General features: G+C 32.6%; 1 protein-coding gene across 1 annotated transcript in view; it reads left to right on the top strand.

Moving 5' to 3' along the window:
• The window catches only part of LOC127874155 (collagen alpha-1(XIV) chain-like), a 100,635-nt gene extending 87,362 nt beyond the window's left edge, over window positions 1-13,273 (top strand). Inside the window, exons 4-6 of the mRNA XM_052418344.1 lie at window positions 10,932-11,006; window positions 12,031-12,193; window positions 12,423-13,273. Of these exons, the coding sequence (XP_052274304.1) occupies window positions 10,932-11,006; window positions 12,031-12,193; window positions 12,423-13,024 (840 nt within the window). The 3' untranslated portion in view covers window positions 13,025-13,273. The remainder of the gene's footprint in view (window positions 1-10,931; window positions 11,007-12,030; window positions 12,194-12,422) is intronic.
• The last annotated feature ends 3,090 nt before the right edge of the window (window positions 13,274-16,363 follow it).

The following is a 16,363-nucleotide window of genomic DNA, read 5'->3' as shown; positions in this document are numbered from 1 at the left end:
CATTGAGAAATATTTGCTGACAATTAATTATGATGGAATAATTCTAGACACCTTAAAATTATTCATAATGTTTTATGCTGACGATATTGTTTTGTTTTCAGATAGTGAAACTGGCTTACAGAAAGGATTAGATTTGTTAAAACAATACTGTGATCGATGGAAGTTAACGGTTAATACACAAAAAACTAAAGTCATGGTTTTTAAAAAAGGAGGGAGACATAGACAAAATATGAGATTTTTATATAATAACAATGTATTAGAAATTGTTGATAACTTTACATATTTGGGTTTTGTCTTTTCCTCAGTGGGCTCTTTTTTTAAAACGTTTGATAGTCTGTGTGGACAATCTTTGAAAGCTATTTTTAAATTATGACAATATATGTCGAAATTTGATAACATTACAATACAACACAGATTAGAAATATTTGATAAATTAATTTATCTGGTTTTAAGTTATGGGTCCGAAATATGGGGTTACAGAGCAATATAAAGATAGAACGAATACATTTAAATTATTGCAAATTATTATTAGGAGTACGAAGGCAAACACAGAATAACTTTATATATGGAGAACTTGGAAGAACATCTTTATCCGTCAGACATAGCATTAATGCAATTAGATATTGGTTAAAGATAGTAAACACACATGATATTAAATATGTAAAACTTGTTTATGATATTATGTTCCGAGAATTAGAAACGTACCCTAATAACAGATCTTGGGCCTACATGGTAAAAAGTCTATTAGATAATTGTGGTTTTAACGATGTGTGGCTGAACCAAGGGGAATAGAAATATTTTTGAAATTTTTAGAGTAAGAGTAAGAATTTTTAAAGCATGGGAAATAAGAAATACTTATAATATGTATTATGATTAGGGTAGGACTTTTGTATATACGTATGCACAGCCTCTTGCTGTATATTGTCTTATAAAATATCCAATACTTTGCTTTACATTATACCGATATATTTTTGATGTCTATGATTCGAATGACCTGTGACTTTGTTTTTTTTGCTTATTGTATTTGATATTTCATGTATACTCATGGGCATATTGCCTACTGTATTAACAAATAAACTCTAAACTCTAAACTCTATATCAGACGACTTATTACTATTTCGCACGATATCTGAAATAAATGCATTGAACAAGAATATGAAGCTTACTAACTCGATTAGTAGCTTTAAAGTGATATTATGGGCATTTTTTACTGTTGAATTGAGCTGAAAAGAATTAACAGGTCAAAAGAGTTAGTTAAAATGTCGTTGCTGACTCATTATCTGCAACTCAACTTGCTACCAGTTGTTTATAAAATATATTTAATATCCGATATTCTTACGTGACTCACCCAGTCCTCTAAGCCGAAATGATCCGTAAAACAAAATTGTGTCTTAGTGTCGTATGAACGAATCTGCACTAAAACTAAATTTAGGTTCACGTCGTACATGCATGATCAGTTGTCAAACGAAAGTACGGGTGATATCAAATGCATTATTTTTCTCTTTCCGGTATATTGTTTTAGTATGTGGATGCTGCATTGACAAATATACGTGTATGTGAGGTGAAAACACCAAAAATAAACAACGGTTGCAATAGACACCTATAAACTGTAAGATGACCATAATATCACTTTAAAGGGACCGTCAACCGCAATTGACGAAAAAAGAAAAGTTATAAAATACCGTATTATTTTACAATTATTAGTTTATATTGATTTAAATATCACGACGGTATATTACATTACTTGAAAAAAGTTGTTAAGTTTTCATATTTTCAGTATGTTCGGATTTTTTTTACTGGGTACAGGTACCAGGTAACTACCAGTTAACTATAAATAACGCGAGTAGATTGATCATCATCGTCACGTGGTTAACCAAGGAATGCAAATTACACATGCGTAGTGAAATGTTTATATTTTATATATAAAATTATCAATCTACTTGCGTTATTTAGAGTGCGTTTATCGTTATGTCACCTATTTTCGCGATGTGCTTTCGATTTCACATCGCGAAATTGTATAACCGAATATACTGAAAATATGAACTTTTTTCAAGTAATGTAATATACCAGTCGTGACATTTTAATCAATATAAACTAATAATTGTGAAAAAATACGGTATTTTAGAACTTTTCTTTTTTCGTCAAACGCGGATGACGGTCCCTATAAAGGTTTACAGTCAAATGTAATATTTAACTTATATATGCTTCGGAATACCTTAAGAATACACACACAGTTTTTGTATTTATTACTGATTGAATTGAATCAGATAATAAATGTTTAATTGAAACCAATTGTTTAATACTCTCTTTAGACAATAATATATTGGAATATTCGAACTTAACGGCTCACGGATATTTAAAATCTCAGATGTTGCAATTTTAGCCAATACATCGATTGTGCCCGCTGTTATGTGTTCTTATTATGGCATCAGAGAATAATGGTGCTTTATGTCATTCGAAATAGATTACATGTCTAGAATTTAGAATGTATGAAGGGCGAATCTGTAAAGTTACGATTTACGCCCGATCTTTACCCTAAATAATACATCAATGTCAATACCATTAAGGGAGTAATTATGACTAGGTATTATGCAAAAGGTAATATTAGCTAAATTGTCGAGAAGGGCTTATGGTAACTAGGTTCGACCCGTTTATGCATTATTGTTTCACTAGTTTTGTGCTTATCGATTCAATATCATGAATACTTAAGCGATTATATCATTAATAAATTCTTCATACATATTCTCGGAAATAGTCAAGAAAAACAAATCAAAATTTCGTGTCTTCTTATTTTATAGCAGAAAGCTCTACATATGGCCAAATAGATAGATCGTGGTATTAAAATATAAAATACATCAAATTAACTTCTTCACTATAAAGCTTATATGTTTTAAATATATTGAAAACTAGCCTGTGTGTTTGAAATCTACATTTTTTACAGTGTTCATTCTGGGCCAGATTGCTGGTGAGCCAATGACCCATCAGCCATAAATTTAGTGGGCTATTTAAAGATTTTGTAGGGGCCACCTGATTGCAGGATGTATGACCACTACCAGCTGCATGTCTATTCAGAGTACTTGTCCGAAAATTCGAACAGCAGTTAACAAACATGTTACTTTTACTATGCTTTTTACAAATGTCACAAAACATTAAATTATTTGTGGCATCGTACGACAACCACGTAAATTTCTCTAACCAACCTTTCTGGAATTTATGATCATGTACATTTTCCGAAGGTTTCATTTGTTCGCTTAAACCAGCAGACGATGTAGGCATACTCGCTTCGGCCAAAGCATCTGCTGTTTTGCCACCTTCCTAATCAGAAGCCCTTTCACATTCCCTTGGTTTTTTGTTTTTAAAAAATGTAGGATAGTTCGTCCCTCGCTGCTCTCTTTTCCGCTTTACGCTTTGACATGTTTAAACACTTTATTTTTTTATAAAAAACGTTTGAAAATCGCAACAAAATATGTTGACGAACGTTTTCAACACTTTCTGATGACGTTTACACAGTTTACTGACATGTGACATCAATCAACCAATGGAAGTGCAGGATTCAACACAGTGCGCCCGCGGTAGCCAAGCAACGGTTATTTTCCATCTACATTTCGACTCAGCAGACAAGTGTTTAGAATTCGCAATACGATTCCGTCGCTTTGGTTTTTATAATTAAATCTCACACTCATATAATTGTTAATGCGCCAATTATACTATGTATGCCCCCGACTGGCCCACTGATATTCTTTAGAATACGCCCATTTATATTTTGATGCGGGAATCCCGCAATGGCGCTGCCCAGAATGAACACTGACTTTTTATAAAAAATGTGACGAAACTTTGTAAACATCACTTTTTTCTAAAGTAAGTAAAAACGTGCATGAAATTTAGAGAACTATCTTAAGTATTAGCGGAATGCTTTACGCGTTATAATAATTAAAGTACTAAAACCCAAACTTGCATTTAAAAATGTATCAAATAAATTAAATTAGGAATAGAGTGAGGCAAATATGTTTGAGAGTTGCTCTCAAATATACATAAAACTTGCATATTTTCTGTTGAAACACTATGAACAATTCAGTGAAATATGTTTGCTTGATATACAATTTGAATGTTGAAAAACTTGAAGCATATGCTTCAATAATTATTCAACATTATTCCATGTAAAACGCACATATTAACAGAGAATACTGTTTGCCCTTTTGCATAGACATAATCACATAATTAAAATAAAATTTTAAACAAAAATAAAATAATTTAAAATAAATTTATCTACAATTCATAAGTATTTTAAGGCCATGTTTGTAGGGATTTGTATTTTAAAACAGTGTATATGGTTGTTTACATTTAAATGAAAAAATCTACATTTATTATGTTGTTTGCAAATAAAAATCATCCGCCTAATACATAAATCACTTTATTGTACAACATCTGTTATAATTTAACAAGTTAATGAGTCTCAGCTAATATAAAATGCATCGTTAGCTATATCTGAAAACATTTCTGCTTATCATAATTATAAGCGTGCGATTATTTGACATAAGGCACTCATTGTTACATAAGAACATAGTTTAATTGGGATTTTACGCATTCAATGTTAAAACCTATATACTCTTCTCTACTCATCAATCATGACATGGCATGACCCTTACGAATCATTAAAATTGCATTTTGTTACTTATAGTTAAGTATCTATTGCCACAAAAAGGTTGAAACAAACAGAAAACACGTGCGTATTTATTTATATACATGTTTAAGTTATCCTATGTCATATACTCAATATTGCATTTTAATTTGAAAGCGGTACAGTGACTCAAACAAAGACTTCACAACCACTACGCTACAGAGCGGTTCAAGCGAGACAAATTGTTTGACCCGGTTTTCTTTCAAAACAATTACATCCTGTTATTGTTGGGTAAAATGTTTAATCATGCCCAAAAATAAACTTGAAGAATCAATCCGACATGTTCGATACTAATATACAAGGAATAACTTATGCTTTACGAAGAAAGTTTGGGCTCACTGTTCGGCGTTTTTATTTTAATCTATCTTTAAGTACTGTTATTTAAAACAATTGCATACGTATACTACGTTTACAAATCAGCAAAGAAGATCGCAACGTGTCCCCATACTGAGCGATAGTCAAATCAAGATGCTGCCAAAATGAATTGAAGGAGTTGAATCAATTAATGGTGCTTCGATATACCGCTGATACATTGGTTCATTTAGACGGTTTATTGCATGCCCTTAAGGTTTCAAGTTCTTTCATTAAACCGAGTACTTTTCCTTTTGATGCTCGGAAAGGTTTTGATACCGCGATTGACACCACCCGAACGTTGCTTCATGTTGTTTCTGACTTTATAAACTAAAAAGGCGGAGCCTCAGCTCTAAATACGTATACACTGTGGTTATGCATACACATTGACTGTATTCTGTTAAAAGTACAAACTTTGCCTGATTGATTGAAAATCGCCATCACCATTAAAGTGTGTGTACCGTTTGTAATTGTTGAGAAATTAAATCAAGATTTCAACATATGCAATTATTCTAAACAAGTTAATTAGTATGAACACTTATGAAAATAACTCGTATTGTTAGAATCTGCAATAACTTAAAACGCAAAAACAAAAATAAGACTTTACATAAAATAACCTGTGATATAGAATGCCGAAGCTAATAATTTTTAGGTAAAGTTTGTGAGCATAAATGTGCTTGAAGTACTTTAGCATATAAGTAGTCCAGTTGTATTAAAATTTGTATAGATATTATTTATACTTAAAATATATTTCAAGTACTGAACCGATATAATCCATTATGTCATATTCTAGCTATCTTTTTTTCGAACAGAAATACACCTGTCAAGTATCAGGATATAACTTCAGTAAAATCTCAAACATGTACACATATGTTTTTAAATAACTTATTCAATAAGCAACTTGAAATGTAGTCATTTCATTAATCAATTTGCGTGCATACACAAGTATCTCTTCACATTTTTGTGTACCTAAGACAAACAATTTATACATGTCCAAATATTAACGTTCAATACGGATCGTAATACGGGTTCTTCCATTTTAACCAATAAAACATTTTTAACGACACAGTTTGTCGGGCGGTGTGTCCCCATTCAAAACACTTGCCATACGAAGGATAGTGATAATCAAAGCTTGGCTTAACTATCATAGATACAAATATATCAATGATACACTGATATCAAATATGATACATTCCGTTGTAATGTATGTTCATTGTTGACAAAGATTTGTAAGTATACTCCTATTATTACCGTATCTTGTCTGATGTTTTGTTTGCGTACACAATAAATCGATTATTGCAGGATACATTATTCGATCCCTATGTATCATAACTAAAGGGAAGCAACGATATTTCTCGGCGTAACGACATGCTTTGACAAAACTTTGTTGTGAGTTACCATACCGTTTCTGAAAATTCAGAACTTTTTTTGAAAATTTTGCGGTGAATGTAAATACGGCACAAAAATCAATGTTTGAATTTCATATTGCTAGCAACTATACAAGAAAACTTTACGTCGCATAACATTGTGATTTTCCGCTGGTGTGATCCTTGATCGACATTTTCAAATGAACACATTATATCTGGCACTATTGCCGCATTTTTATGTAAAATGATATCTTATAATATATTATAGCCAAGGAGTTTATTTGCTAAAATGTTGCAAAGATGGTCACATGTTTACCACTGAAACGGTTTAAAACTCGGATAAGTTAATTTAAGTCTCTATAACGCTCAAAATCAACGAAAATTTCGTAAAGTATTTCGTAAACGCTAGATGTGGTATGATTACATAGATTTATGTAGACATAGATTGCTCGTTTTAATTTATTTGTGACCACAATAAATTCCATGTTAATTTTCTGCGAATATTTCTATTGATTGAACCATAATAAAAACGAGCATTTTGTATCCACAAACATCTATTTTACCAGACACATCTGTCGTTGAAATTTCGACGATGGCCATAAGGAAAAATGATTTTTGACTGTTTAGCTTTATTTTACGAAATATTTTACGAAATTTTCGTTGATTTTGAGTAGTAATTTTACTTTAATTACTATTGATAGAACGTCGACTATTTTCCATCTGAAAATAACTTTTTTAGTCCATAAAACGCCTAGTGACATCTTTATCAACGCTTAACTCTGTAGGAAACGTTTTCACAAAGCCCCAGTCGTTTACAATATTGCGTGTGCACAAATATTTTATTTTATGCGAAAATTGTGCTTCATAATGTATTCACATTATATAAGCATAAAAATTAGTTCAAACATAAAACATCCTTTACAAAAGTCAATTCGTAATTATTCTCAGATTATAAACAAAGTAGCCTCATGTCAAAATAATTATGAAACTATTCGTTACTTTCCTTGAGATCTCTTAATGCGCATTACGAGTATTGTCAAGCGGTTTTTATTTGGCCAACAAGTATTGAAGAAAGAACCGCGCAATATGTTTGTCTGGTGCAATATATATATATATATATATATATATATATATATATATATATATATATATATATATATATATATATATATATTTATATTTATATAAAATAATATTTAAGCAATATTACAATCTCAGCTCGTAAATCAATCTTACAATACAAAGAACACAATCAATCAACCATAAAGTGCTCGAATAAAACAAAAACGCCTTGTATTACCTGAGTTTAGATTTTCACATGTTTAAAGTGTATGTTATGTGTTCTATGTTCAAGTAAAAGATAACAACATTAATTTATTTCCTGATATAATTAATTTCTTTAGATTCACTATTTGCTATATTTAATAATACACAAGTTTGCTATGCGCTGATTAATGAAGTGGAATGTATCTTCAATAATTTCAATGTTGTCATATTTCAGTTTCCAGAGACCGTAAGCATTAGACCTATTTTTGTTATTTGGATGAATTTTATTTACCATCTTTCCTTAAGTTTTTGTTGTTTGACGCATTTTGTAAATTCATCGCTAACTCGATAGTTTTATTTATCTTGTAAATAAGCAATATTTCATTTTTATACTAACAAGGTTTAAGCCTATCGCCTTGTTTTATAAAGTTTGCAATACTTAAGACACTAGAAGAATAAATTGTGGAATATTCGATTAACGTAAAGCATTTTTTTCAGTGAATATTACTTAAGCATCGTTTTAATCCCTTATTGGCGTTTGTGATTAAAGGGACCGTAAACCACGAATGACGAAACAAGACAAGTTCTAAAATACCGTTCTTTTTTACAATTATTAGTTTATATTGTTTGAAATATCACGACTGGTATTTTACATTTTTTGAAAAAAGTTATGAAGTTTTCATATTTTCATATATTCCGTCATAAAACTTTACTGGGAATGTGTACCAGGTAAATACTAGTAAACTATAAATAAAGCAAGTAGATTGATCATCATCGTCACGTGGTAAACCCAGGAATACAAATTGTGCATGCGTAGTGAATTTTATCTATTTTATATATAAAATGATCAATCTACTTGCGTTATTTATAGTGTGTATATCGTTATGTCACCTATTTTCGCGATATACTTTAAATTTCACATCGCAAGATTTTATTACCGAATATACTGAAGATATGAACTATTTTCAAGTAATGTAATATACCAGATATTTTAATCAATATAAACTCATAATTGTAAAACAAATGTGGTATTTTAGAAATTTTCTTTTTCCGTCATTCGTTGTTGACGGTCCCTTTGATGTATGGATTCGAGCGTGTTGAGCGTTTCACGGTGATTTTGTTTGGATTATATAATAATAATATATGGTGTTCTGTTATAAAAATAGTGTATACGAACGAGAATTTCCTTCCGCATATAGTTTATTGAGTTTGATGTAGTCACAAACTGGTATTGTTTTGAAACATCATTGATTAAACGGTCAATCTTTGATTTCGTATTGAGCCCCAAAACTCGCCTTGTATTAAAATATGTTCAAGAATGAGTTTACAATCGACCTTTCTTCAAACGCATTAATCCATTAAATCGGAAAGTGTCCTACTGACTGCACAAGTTTATCTATGACAACATTTCACGAACATGGATTTAGCTTGGTTTTCCCAGAGATGGACTCGTCTGTATTAATAACATGTTGTGTCCTTATTCCAGATCTGAATTGCTGCGTTTGACCTACCTGGTTCATTCTTATTTTAGCAAGACAAACAGAAACATCTTAACATGCACACATGGCGTGATAAGTAACATTAACATTTTATTAACCAAGCATAATTATGCATTCGGCATCGTTTACGTTCTCTGTGTTTGCACATGTTTGTTCTTCAAAATAAATACTGTATTCAGCTAATCGTATTAACATGTATTTCTGAATATGCATCTTCCATGTTAAACACACATTGTACAACTCACAAATAGGACGTGTTTTCCCCGACGCATTCAATCAGCAAAATGGTTCGTTTCATAAACTTCTAGTTCACTCGTACACCAAAAAGTAACTAAATATTAAAGAAATATAAATTCAAACTCTAAGCACCTCAAATTTCTGATTTAATACTACAGATGTTTTATTCATTTAAAAGTCCCGATATATATTTTCATTGCAACATCAAACACATATATAAAAATAAATTATATACAAAAAGCATTATGTGGTTCAACTGTAAATATTACCGTGGTTTTTATAATAATTTGGAATTAAATGCTATTAATTGAGGCCAGCTTTTTTTGATGTGAACGTTAGATATGGCGACCGTTCTATTTAAGAAATCTAATTCGATGATAATCGTGACTGTCTTATCATGTTTTAGTTTTCCCTCAAGAACAAATTTATCTAGTGCTCGTCTATCTGATCGTCAGCAGACCTGCGTTCATTTCCAATATGGAGTTGTCGAACTTAGTGTGGATTTGTAAGCGTCACATATCTATGTTTTATTTGTGTAATATAAATACAAATGTACATTCATTTAACGTTGTTTATTCAAAGATTGCCAAATTTAGCTATACCATTTTGACTTAAAATTACTTGGTAACAGATGTTGAAATTTTCAAGAACGTACGTTAATGTCTTACGTAGACATATTTAAACATTCTTTCTTTTAATTCTTTTAAAATGAACAAATAAATTACAACAGTACTAATAACTAGCATTGAGAAATATTTTGAATTGAAAGTAATATTTAAAACATGTTACTCGAAGGATATCAACCTTGCGGCGTCCGTGTTTAAAGTTATAATCAATATGCTGATATTAAACATTTCTTAACAAATCGGTTTATCGGATTTGTATATAATCTGTTAGTTTTTTATCACATTCAAATACTGGGCGTGTGGACAACAATTTCAACGCAAACAGAACAGCAATAACTTAATTTATTTTATTAACTTACGTTTAAGACGTTCTATAATTCTTATATTATCAACTGCAGTAAATTATAGCTGAACAACTGATTTCTCATGAAGTCTATAAGTCAATATGTGAACATTTGGCTGAATATATGCAAGTTTGTGACATATAATAATACATTTTATTAGACTCGCTGCTTAGCCTCAGCCCCGTTGTGTTGGGTGTAGACGGCGACACCTGCAAAGATATTGACGCCCAGGCTTGCATTCTCATGGCGCAAAGGAACCCCGCCCTCTGTCAAGACCCGGTCCTTAGTCGAACGGCATGTCCACAGTTCTGCAAAATTTGCCGTAAGTAATTTACTACGAATAATTGTCTTGAGGATTTATAACATCTTGGTTGAACACTCATATCCCTCATAAGCGCGTAGGCAAGAATCTTTAGGTCACACCATTAGTAAAATAATATGGATTGCTTAAGATTTTTGACATCATCGTGTGGTTTACATATACTTTTTTGAACCAGAAAATGGTGTACATGTGATTTTTGAAAAAGGATGTGTATTAGTAAACGCGTTACTTTCTCTTCCAGCAATGCATGCTACAGAAGATGCATTCTTCTCGAGACGGGCACGATGAGTTTGTGATGGGATGCGCCAATATTCAGGTAGGGTTTATCAATGTGATTGTAAATATTAGCATTTAGCATTTAGGAAATTGTTTATGTACTGTGATGGACACGTTAACATCTAGGGTTTGCAATCTTAATAGTTATTATCTGATGTGATTTGCAAGTCTTCATGTAAAGCTTGCAGTCGTGACAGTTTAAATCTGGTGGGATATGTGAGTAAACATGTATAGTTTGCTGTCGTGACAGTTTATATCTGGTGTGATGTGCAAGTCTACAGGTAAAGTTTGCAGTTGTAAAAGTTTATATTTATACGTTTATAATTGGATGTGCAACGCAACAGGTAGAGGCTACAGTAATGCCAGTTTATGTCTGATGGCTTGGGCAAGTCTGTAGGTAAAGTTTATAGTCGTGACCTATACCTGATAGAATGTGCAACTCAACATGTAGTAGAGTTTTACATGTGTAATAATTTATAACCGATGGGTGGAACCGGGTTACATTTCTGACAGTATATGTCTGATGGGTTGTGCAAACATGATGGTAGAGATATCAATCTGGTAGTAAAGGTCTGATAGCGTTAGCGTACTGGTAATGTTTGGATATTATTTATTAACTTTCTTATCATGGAATGGACTGTTAAAAACTCCATGCAAGGTGTTTATACCTGATTGCTTAGATCGGATGGGCTGTGTTAGCTTAGACGTAAGGCCTGTTTATCTGGACTTTACACCTTACGGGTAGCGTTAGCTTGCAGGTAAGGCTTACAAATTTTAGCCGCATCCGCATCCCGAAAATCTGCATTTGCAATCTATCGAGTAAAGTGGGTGTAACGCTACCTAAAGTGTAAAAAATCCTTATCCCTAAACCCATACGATTTACATTCGGCCTGCTGAATTCATGTGCATAGTGAGTTAGACGTAACAAATACAGCCACAAAGCAACTAGCAAGTGTATCAATTATTGTTTTAATATATGTTACTGATTTGGTTGCACGAGAGAACTTGTGTTATATGCTTGACTTTCTTTTTTGACATGATTTTAAACTTGATTTTGTTGACAGCTCTGTGACGGTGGTGGCCTTACGTTGACATTTGGGCGCCGAGCGATGCACGAGAGGAACGTGGCGGTCACTTGCTGCAATACAGACAGGTGTAATCTACCATCAGAATCCATCACAGTTCCAAATACCATTACAGTGCCAAATACCTTCACTCACAAACCAAGTAAGCCCATTGTGACTTTTGCTTACATAATGTTATATAATTAGGTATTAAAGGACTATTAAAGAGCTGAAATATGTTGTGCTCTGCATACGGATGTTACCACAGCAATTGTATTTTTGGGGATATACAGTTTTATCATCAAACATTATATGCATATATTATTTAAACAAATCTGTTCTTTTTAAAATTCTATCAGTATGATTTTTTAATACTATATTTTACAATTTAGCACAACATGTGCCAAGTTGTGTGAAAGACATCGTGTTAATTGTCGAAGATTACGGATCTCACAACGCTCTGGTGGAAAATTCTGCGCCCTATATGGTTGCCTTTCTGAAGGAACTTGTAGCCCGCCTCCCGATTGGCCAAACAGACAGCCTTCTGGAACTTACCCTTATTGATGGAGGCATCCACAGCGTCTGGTCTCTTACTGATCACATGTCCAACGACAGCCTGCAAAGAGCTATAAATGGTATACCATTTCAACACAGGAAAGACAACCTTGATATCAGCAATATGGTAAATTACCTCTCCAATAATGCATTTGTTGGCGACAGACCGAATGTACCAAATGCAGTTGTCATATTTGTGGATAACCGAGCACGACTTAATACGTTATCTGGTCACGTGAGCGGTTTGGGTTCCGGTGCGCTTCATAATGTACAACGAGCTAGCGGCGACGTCATTATTGTAAATATTGGACCTCGTGACAACAGCGCTGTTGCCCAGATCTCAACGCTGGCCACTGACGCCCACCACGTGCTCTCGGTCGCGGGTTATGACGCACTTTCCGGAATAAAAGACACGCTTGTAAATCTTATTTGCAACTAAATGCGATATCTTATGCATAGCTATCAATTAGTATGCATTATATAAATAGAATAATCGCAATTACAAACGTGCGTACTTTGATAGTTACAATATTGCAATACTTATTTGAAAAACAAAACAAAACAATATTCTCAACGCATCGCTCCTTTTTGTTGTTGGTTTATATACACCCTCTATGATAATACGCTTGCCCGAAAATGGTGTTTTTAAAATATTCTTTTAGTTCAAAATAAATATACTTTTTTGCCAGAGCGCTCTGTTGGTACATCGATTAATTGTACTGTTGTTTATGTGTGCTAGTTTGAAATAGAACTACAGTATAAAACACTACGACAAGAAGTGTCTTTAATATATACCTTTAGCGTTGAAATTATACTTACATGGTATGCTCTTAATGGCATTCAAAGAGATCTGCTATGATCGGTAACGTATCTTTTCGGCCCGAATAGAATACATGCATTCTATACATGTCGTTGTAAGTGTTATATTAAATCTACGTAAATGGAGAAATGCTCCGTAACATCCTCCGGTGAAGTTAAAAATGCAACATAATTCCAAAAAGTAAATTTATAACAAATCAATTCCAACATTTAGTAAAACTATTGCGTTAATAATTGACTGCTTGCAAATTAATAAGTGTGTATTAGAACGGACTGGTTTTTATAAATAAGTGATAAACAAATGTATTTAATGCAATAAAGTCGTTCAGTAAATTTAAAACGACGTTTACACAAAAATACAATACAAATGAAAGTAACAGCTCTAGCAATTTCGCATGTTCTATTTTTCCTACTTAAAACACATTTACAAATTCCATTTTAGTTTTTAAAAACATAAAAATTTCGATTGGAAATTAATAACTCAACAAGCCAAGAGCATTTGGATCGGTTTGAGTCCCAAAGTCACTATCGTCACTAGTATTTGTGTTATTTCATTAACGATTAGTACATTACATTATGAGCGAATCACATATTAGTGAAACATACAATATTGTAAGCGGTTCTATAGTATAACCTGTAAATATGCTCATGATTGCGGGAGCTTAACTCGAACGAATCACAACTTTTATCCCGCAAACCGTATGTTTGGTATACGTAAAACAAGTGCACTATGATTGGAATCCTCAACAAGATTATTAACAATATCCGACTTGCGCTTATCCTTTCGGTTGCATACCTGATCGCAAACAATCTAGGTAAACATTGAGGTTAGACAACTTAGCTGACAAAAGGTGCGTTTACTCTTATTATAACTAAAATTAGAATTTGAAAATAATTTTGAAATGGTTTTCCTATATAATTTCTTGGGACAAACAAATGAAGGTTGGTCTCTGGTGACCACCATAAAAGTATAACTTAACATTCAGCATAACGAACAGTCGTTTGGCATTGTTATAAATATACAATTCTAAAATGTATCCTTGTCTTAGCTCTCAATATTAAGTGATCCTCCCATTGTTATTGTAAAGATTATTTTTTTAACGTTCATGAGGTAAAATGCACGTGGAGGTTTAACGTGGACCAATTTATTTTTATATGGAACTAATTGCCTATACGAAAAATAATATTAAAAAATAGTTATCGAAGAAATCCAATAAACTAACAATCAATGATGAGATCTTAGATGGACAACTAACATACGTTGAGATTATTACACTTTCCGCTTACAACATTTCGGCTTGATACTATCTTCCTAAATTCCTGTTACAATTCTTAGACACTATGATATAAACAAAGGGAATTCTTGTTCAGCTTATTAAGTAGAAGACGCCGGCGACGTAAACGCCCATCAGGCTATCGATCCTCACTGCGGGACTATCAGTATAATGGCCGTTGATCGTGGAACACAGCCCAACAAACAAACCATGCAACGACCTCAGCAACTGAAAAGAAAATACAAAAACAAATCGGCACTGTGTCTGTACAGCATATTACACAACGCGTTTTTGTCGAGCATTCTACGTTTACTGGAGTGATATCTAGCACTGGCGTATAAACAAAATACGGATGGATAATAAGGCCGGGCCAGTGACACATCACTCACAGGGATATTGCTTTAGCCATGCCAGAGATATATAACGCAGGACATCGTGTGCGCTTTCATCGGATGACAAATGGAACTGCATTAAGAGCGATATTAACAAAACCTCAATTTGTTTCATTAAACAATTGTCATAACACTTTAAACTCAATAAAGAAAATGATATTAACAGCATGCGATAACAATATTTGTAAATATGTCATTTCCAATTATCGATTCCAAAACGCTATGCAGGAATTATTGTGAATGTTAATGTATTGCTAAATGAGACTCCGATAGGAACCTGCAAAAAGGCAAACAACGCATAAATAAACATTTTGTGTTAATAATCTCAACATATTCGTATACCATGCGCCATGTGATGAATGCTTCAACGACTTTCTTAAATTAGAGTTTAAGGACTCCGAAATCAAATATTGTTCAAATTATTATCTGACATTTCTTTACATATGTGTTTAACACTCAATGTTCAATTACGTTTCCGTGACTTCTTAACCACAAAATCAACATGTAATGAATGCGGGATTATTGAGAAAAGTTGATTATCTGCACTCATTGAACTCATTGAAATTGTCTGAACCCACACTGTTATTGAAGACTTCAATGTCGTTAATAATATTGGTTTTGCGGAAAAAATATATATACCAAAAACAATAGGCAAATTTAGATATCTTTAGAACCTAATTGTCAGAGAATTAAGAGGAACAAAATTAATCATTTTTTCCATTCCATGAATCACTTTGGGTCATAATCTTTGAGGCGTGAATTCAACACACATTGTTGAACACTTCATTTCTAAATATGGATTAGTTTTGAAAACGGTTTGACACAAGGTCTTCGCAGGTGATTTGAAGTTTGATTAGGTTTCAATCTGAGAACAAAACGGAACGTTATGTTTTAAAATCGCAGACACATCGATTATACGGTTGCATTTTTTTCTGTTTAATACAAATCTCTTGTTAATTTTGTCATAAAACAGTGATTGAATAACCGATTAAAATGGAATGGTAAAGACCACACCATGGTTTATATAGTTATATAGCATTTGAAAGCATGTGGTACCATTTATCAAATCTCATTTTCAGAATGCATCCCCATGTATTGCCATTAAACAGTTATGCCTTCGACTATTTGATTCGTATATATAATGAACACCGTCCTGTATGCAAATTTATAATCCAGAAAAAAATTACTAAGGGTATTCTCAAATAGTTTTATGGACCGAATATCGTAAGCAAAATTAAAAGCTTTTCAAGAAATCCACATCTGGACCGTTATAATTTCGTAGTGCTTAGACGT

The sequence above is a fragment of the Dreissena polymorpha genome, chromosome 3 (assembly GCF_020536995.1).
Source record: "Dreissena polymorpha isolate Duluth1 chromosome 3, UMN_Dpol_1.0, whole genome shotgun sequence".
In the NCBI taxonomy this organism is placed as follows: Eukaryota; Metazoa; Mollusca; class Bivalvia; order Myida; family Dreissenidae; genus Dreissena; species Dreissena polymorpha.
This window is presented reverse-complemented; position numbering and strand designations above follow the sequence as displayed.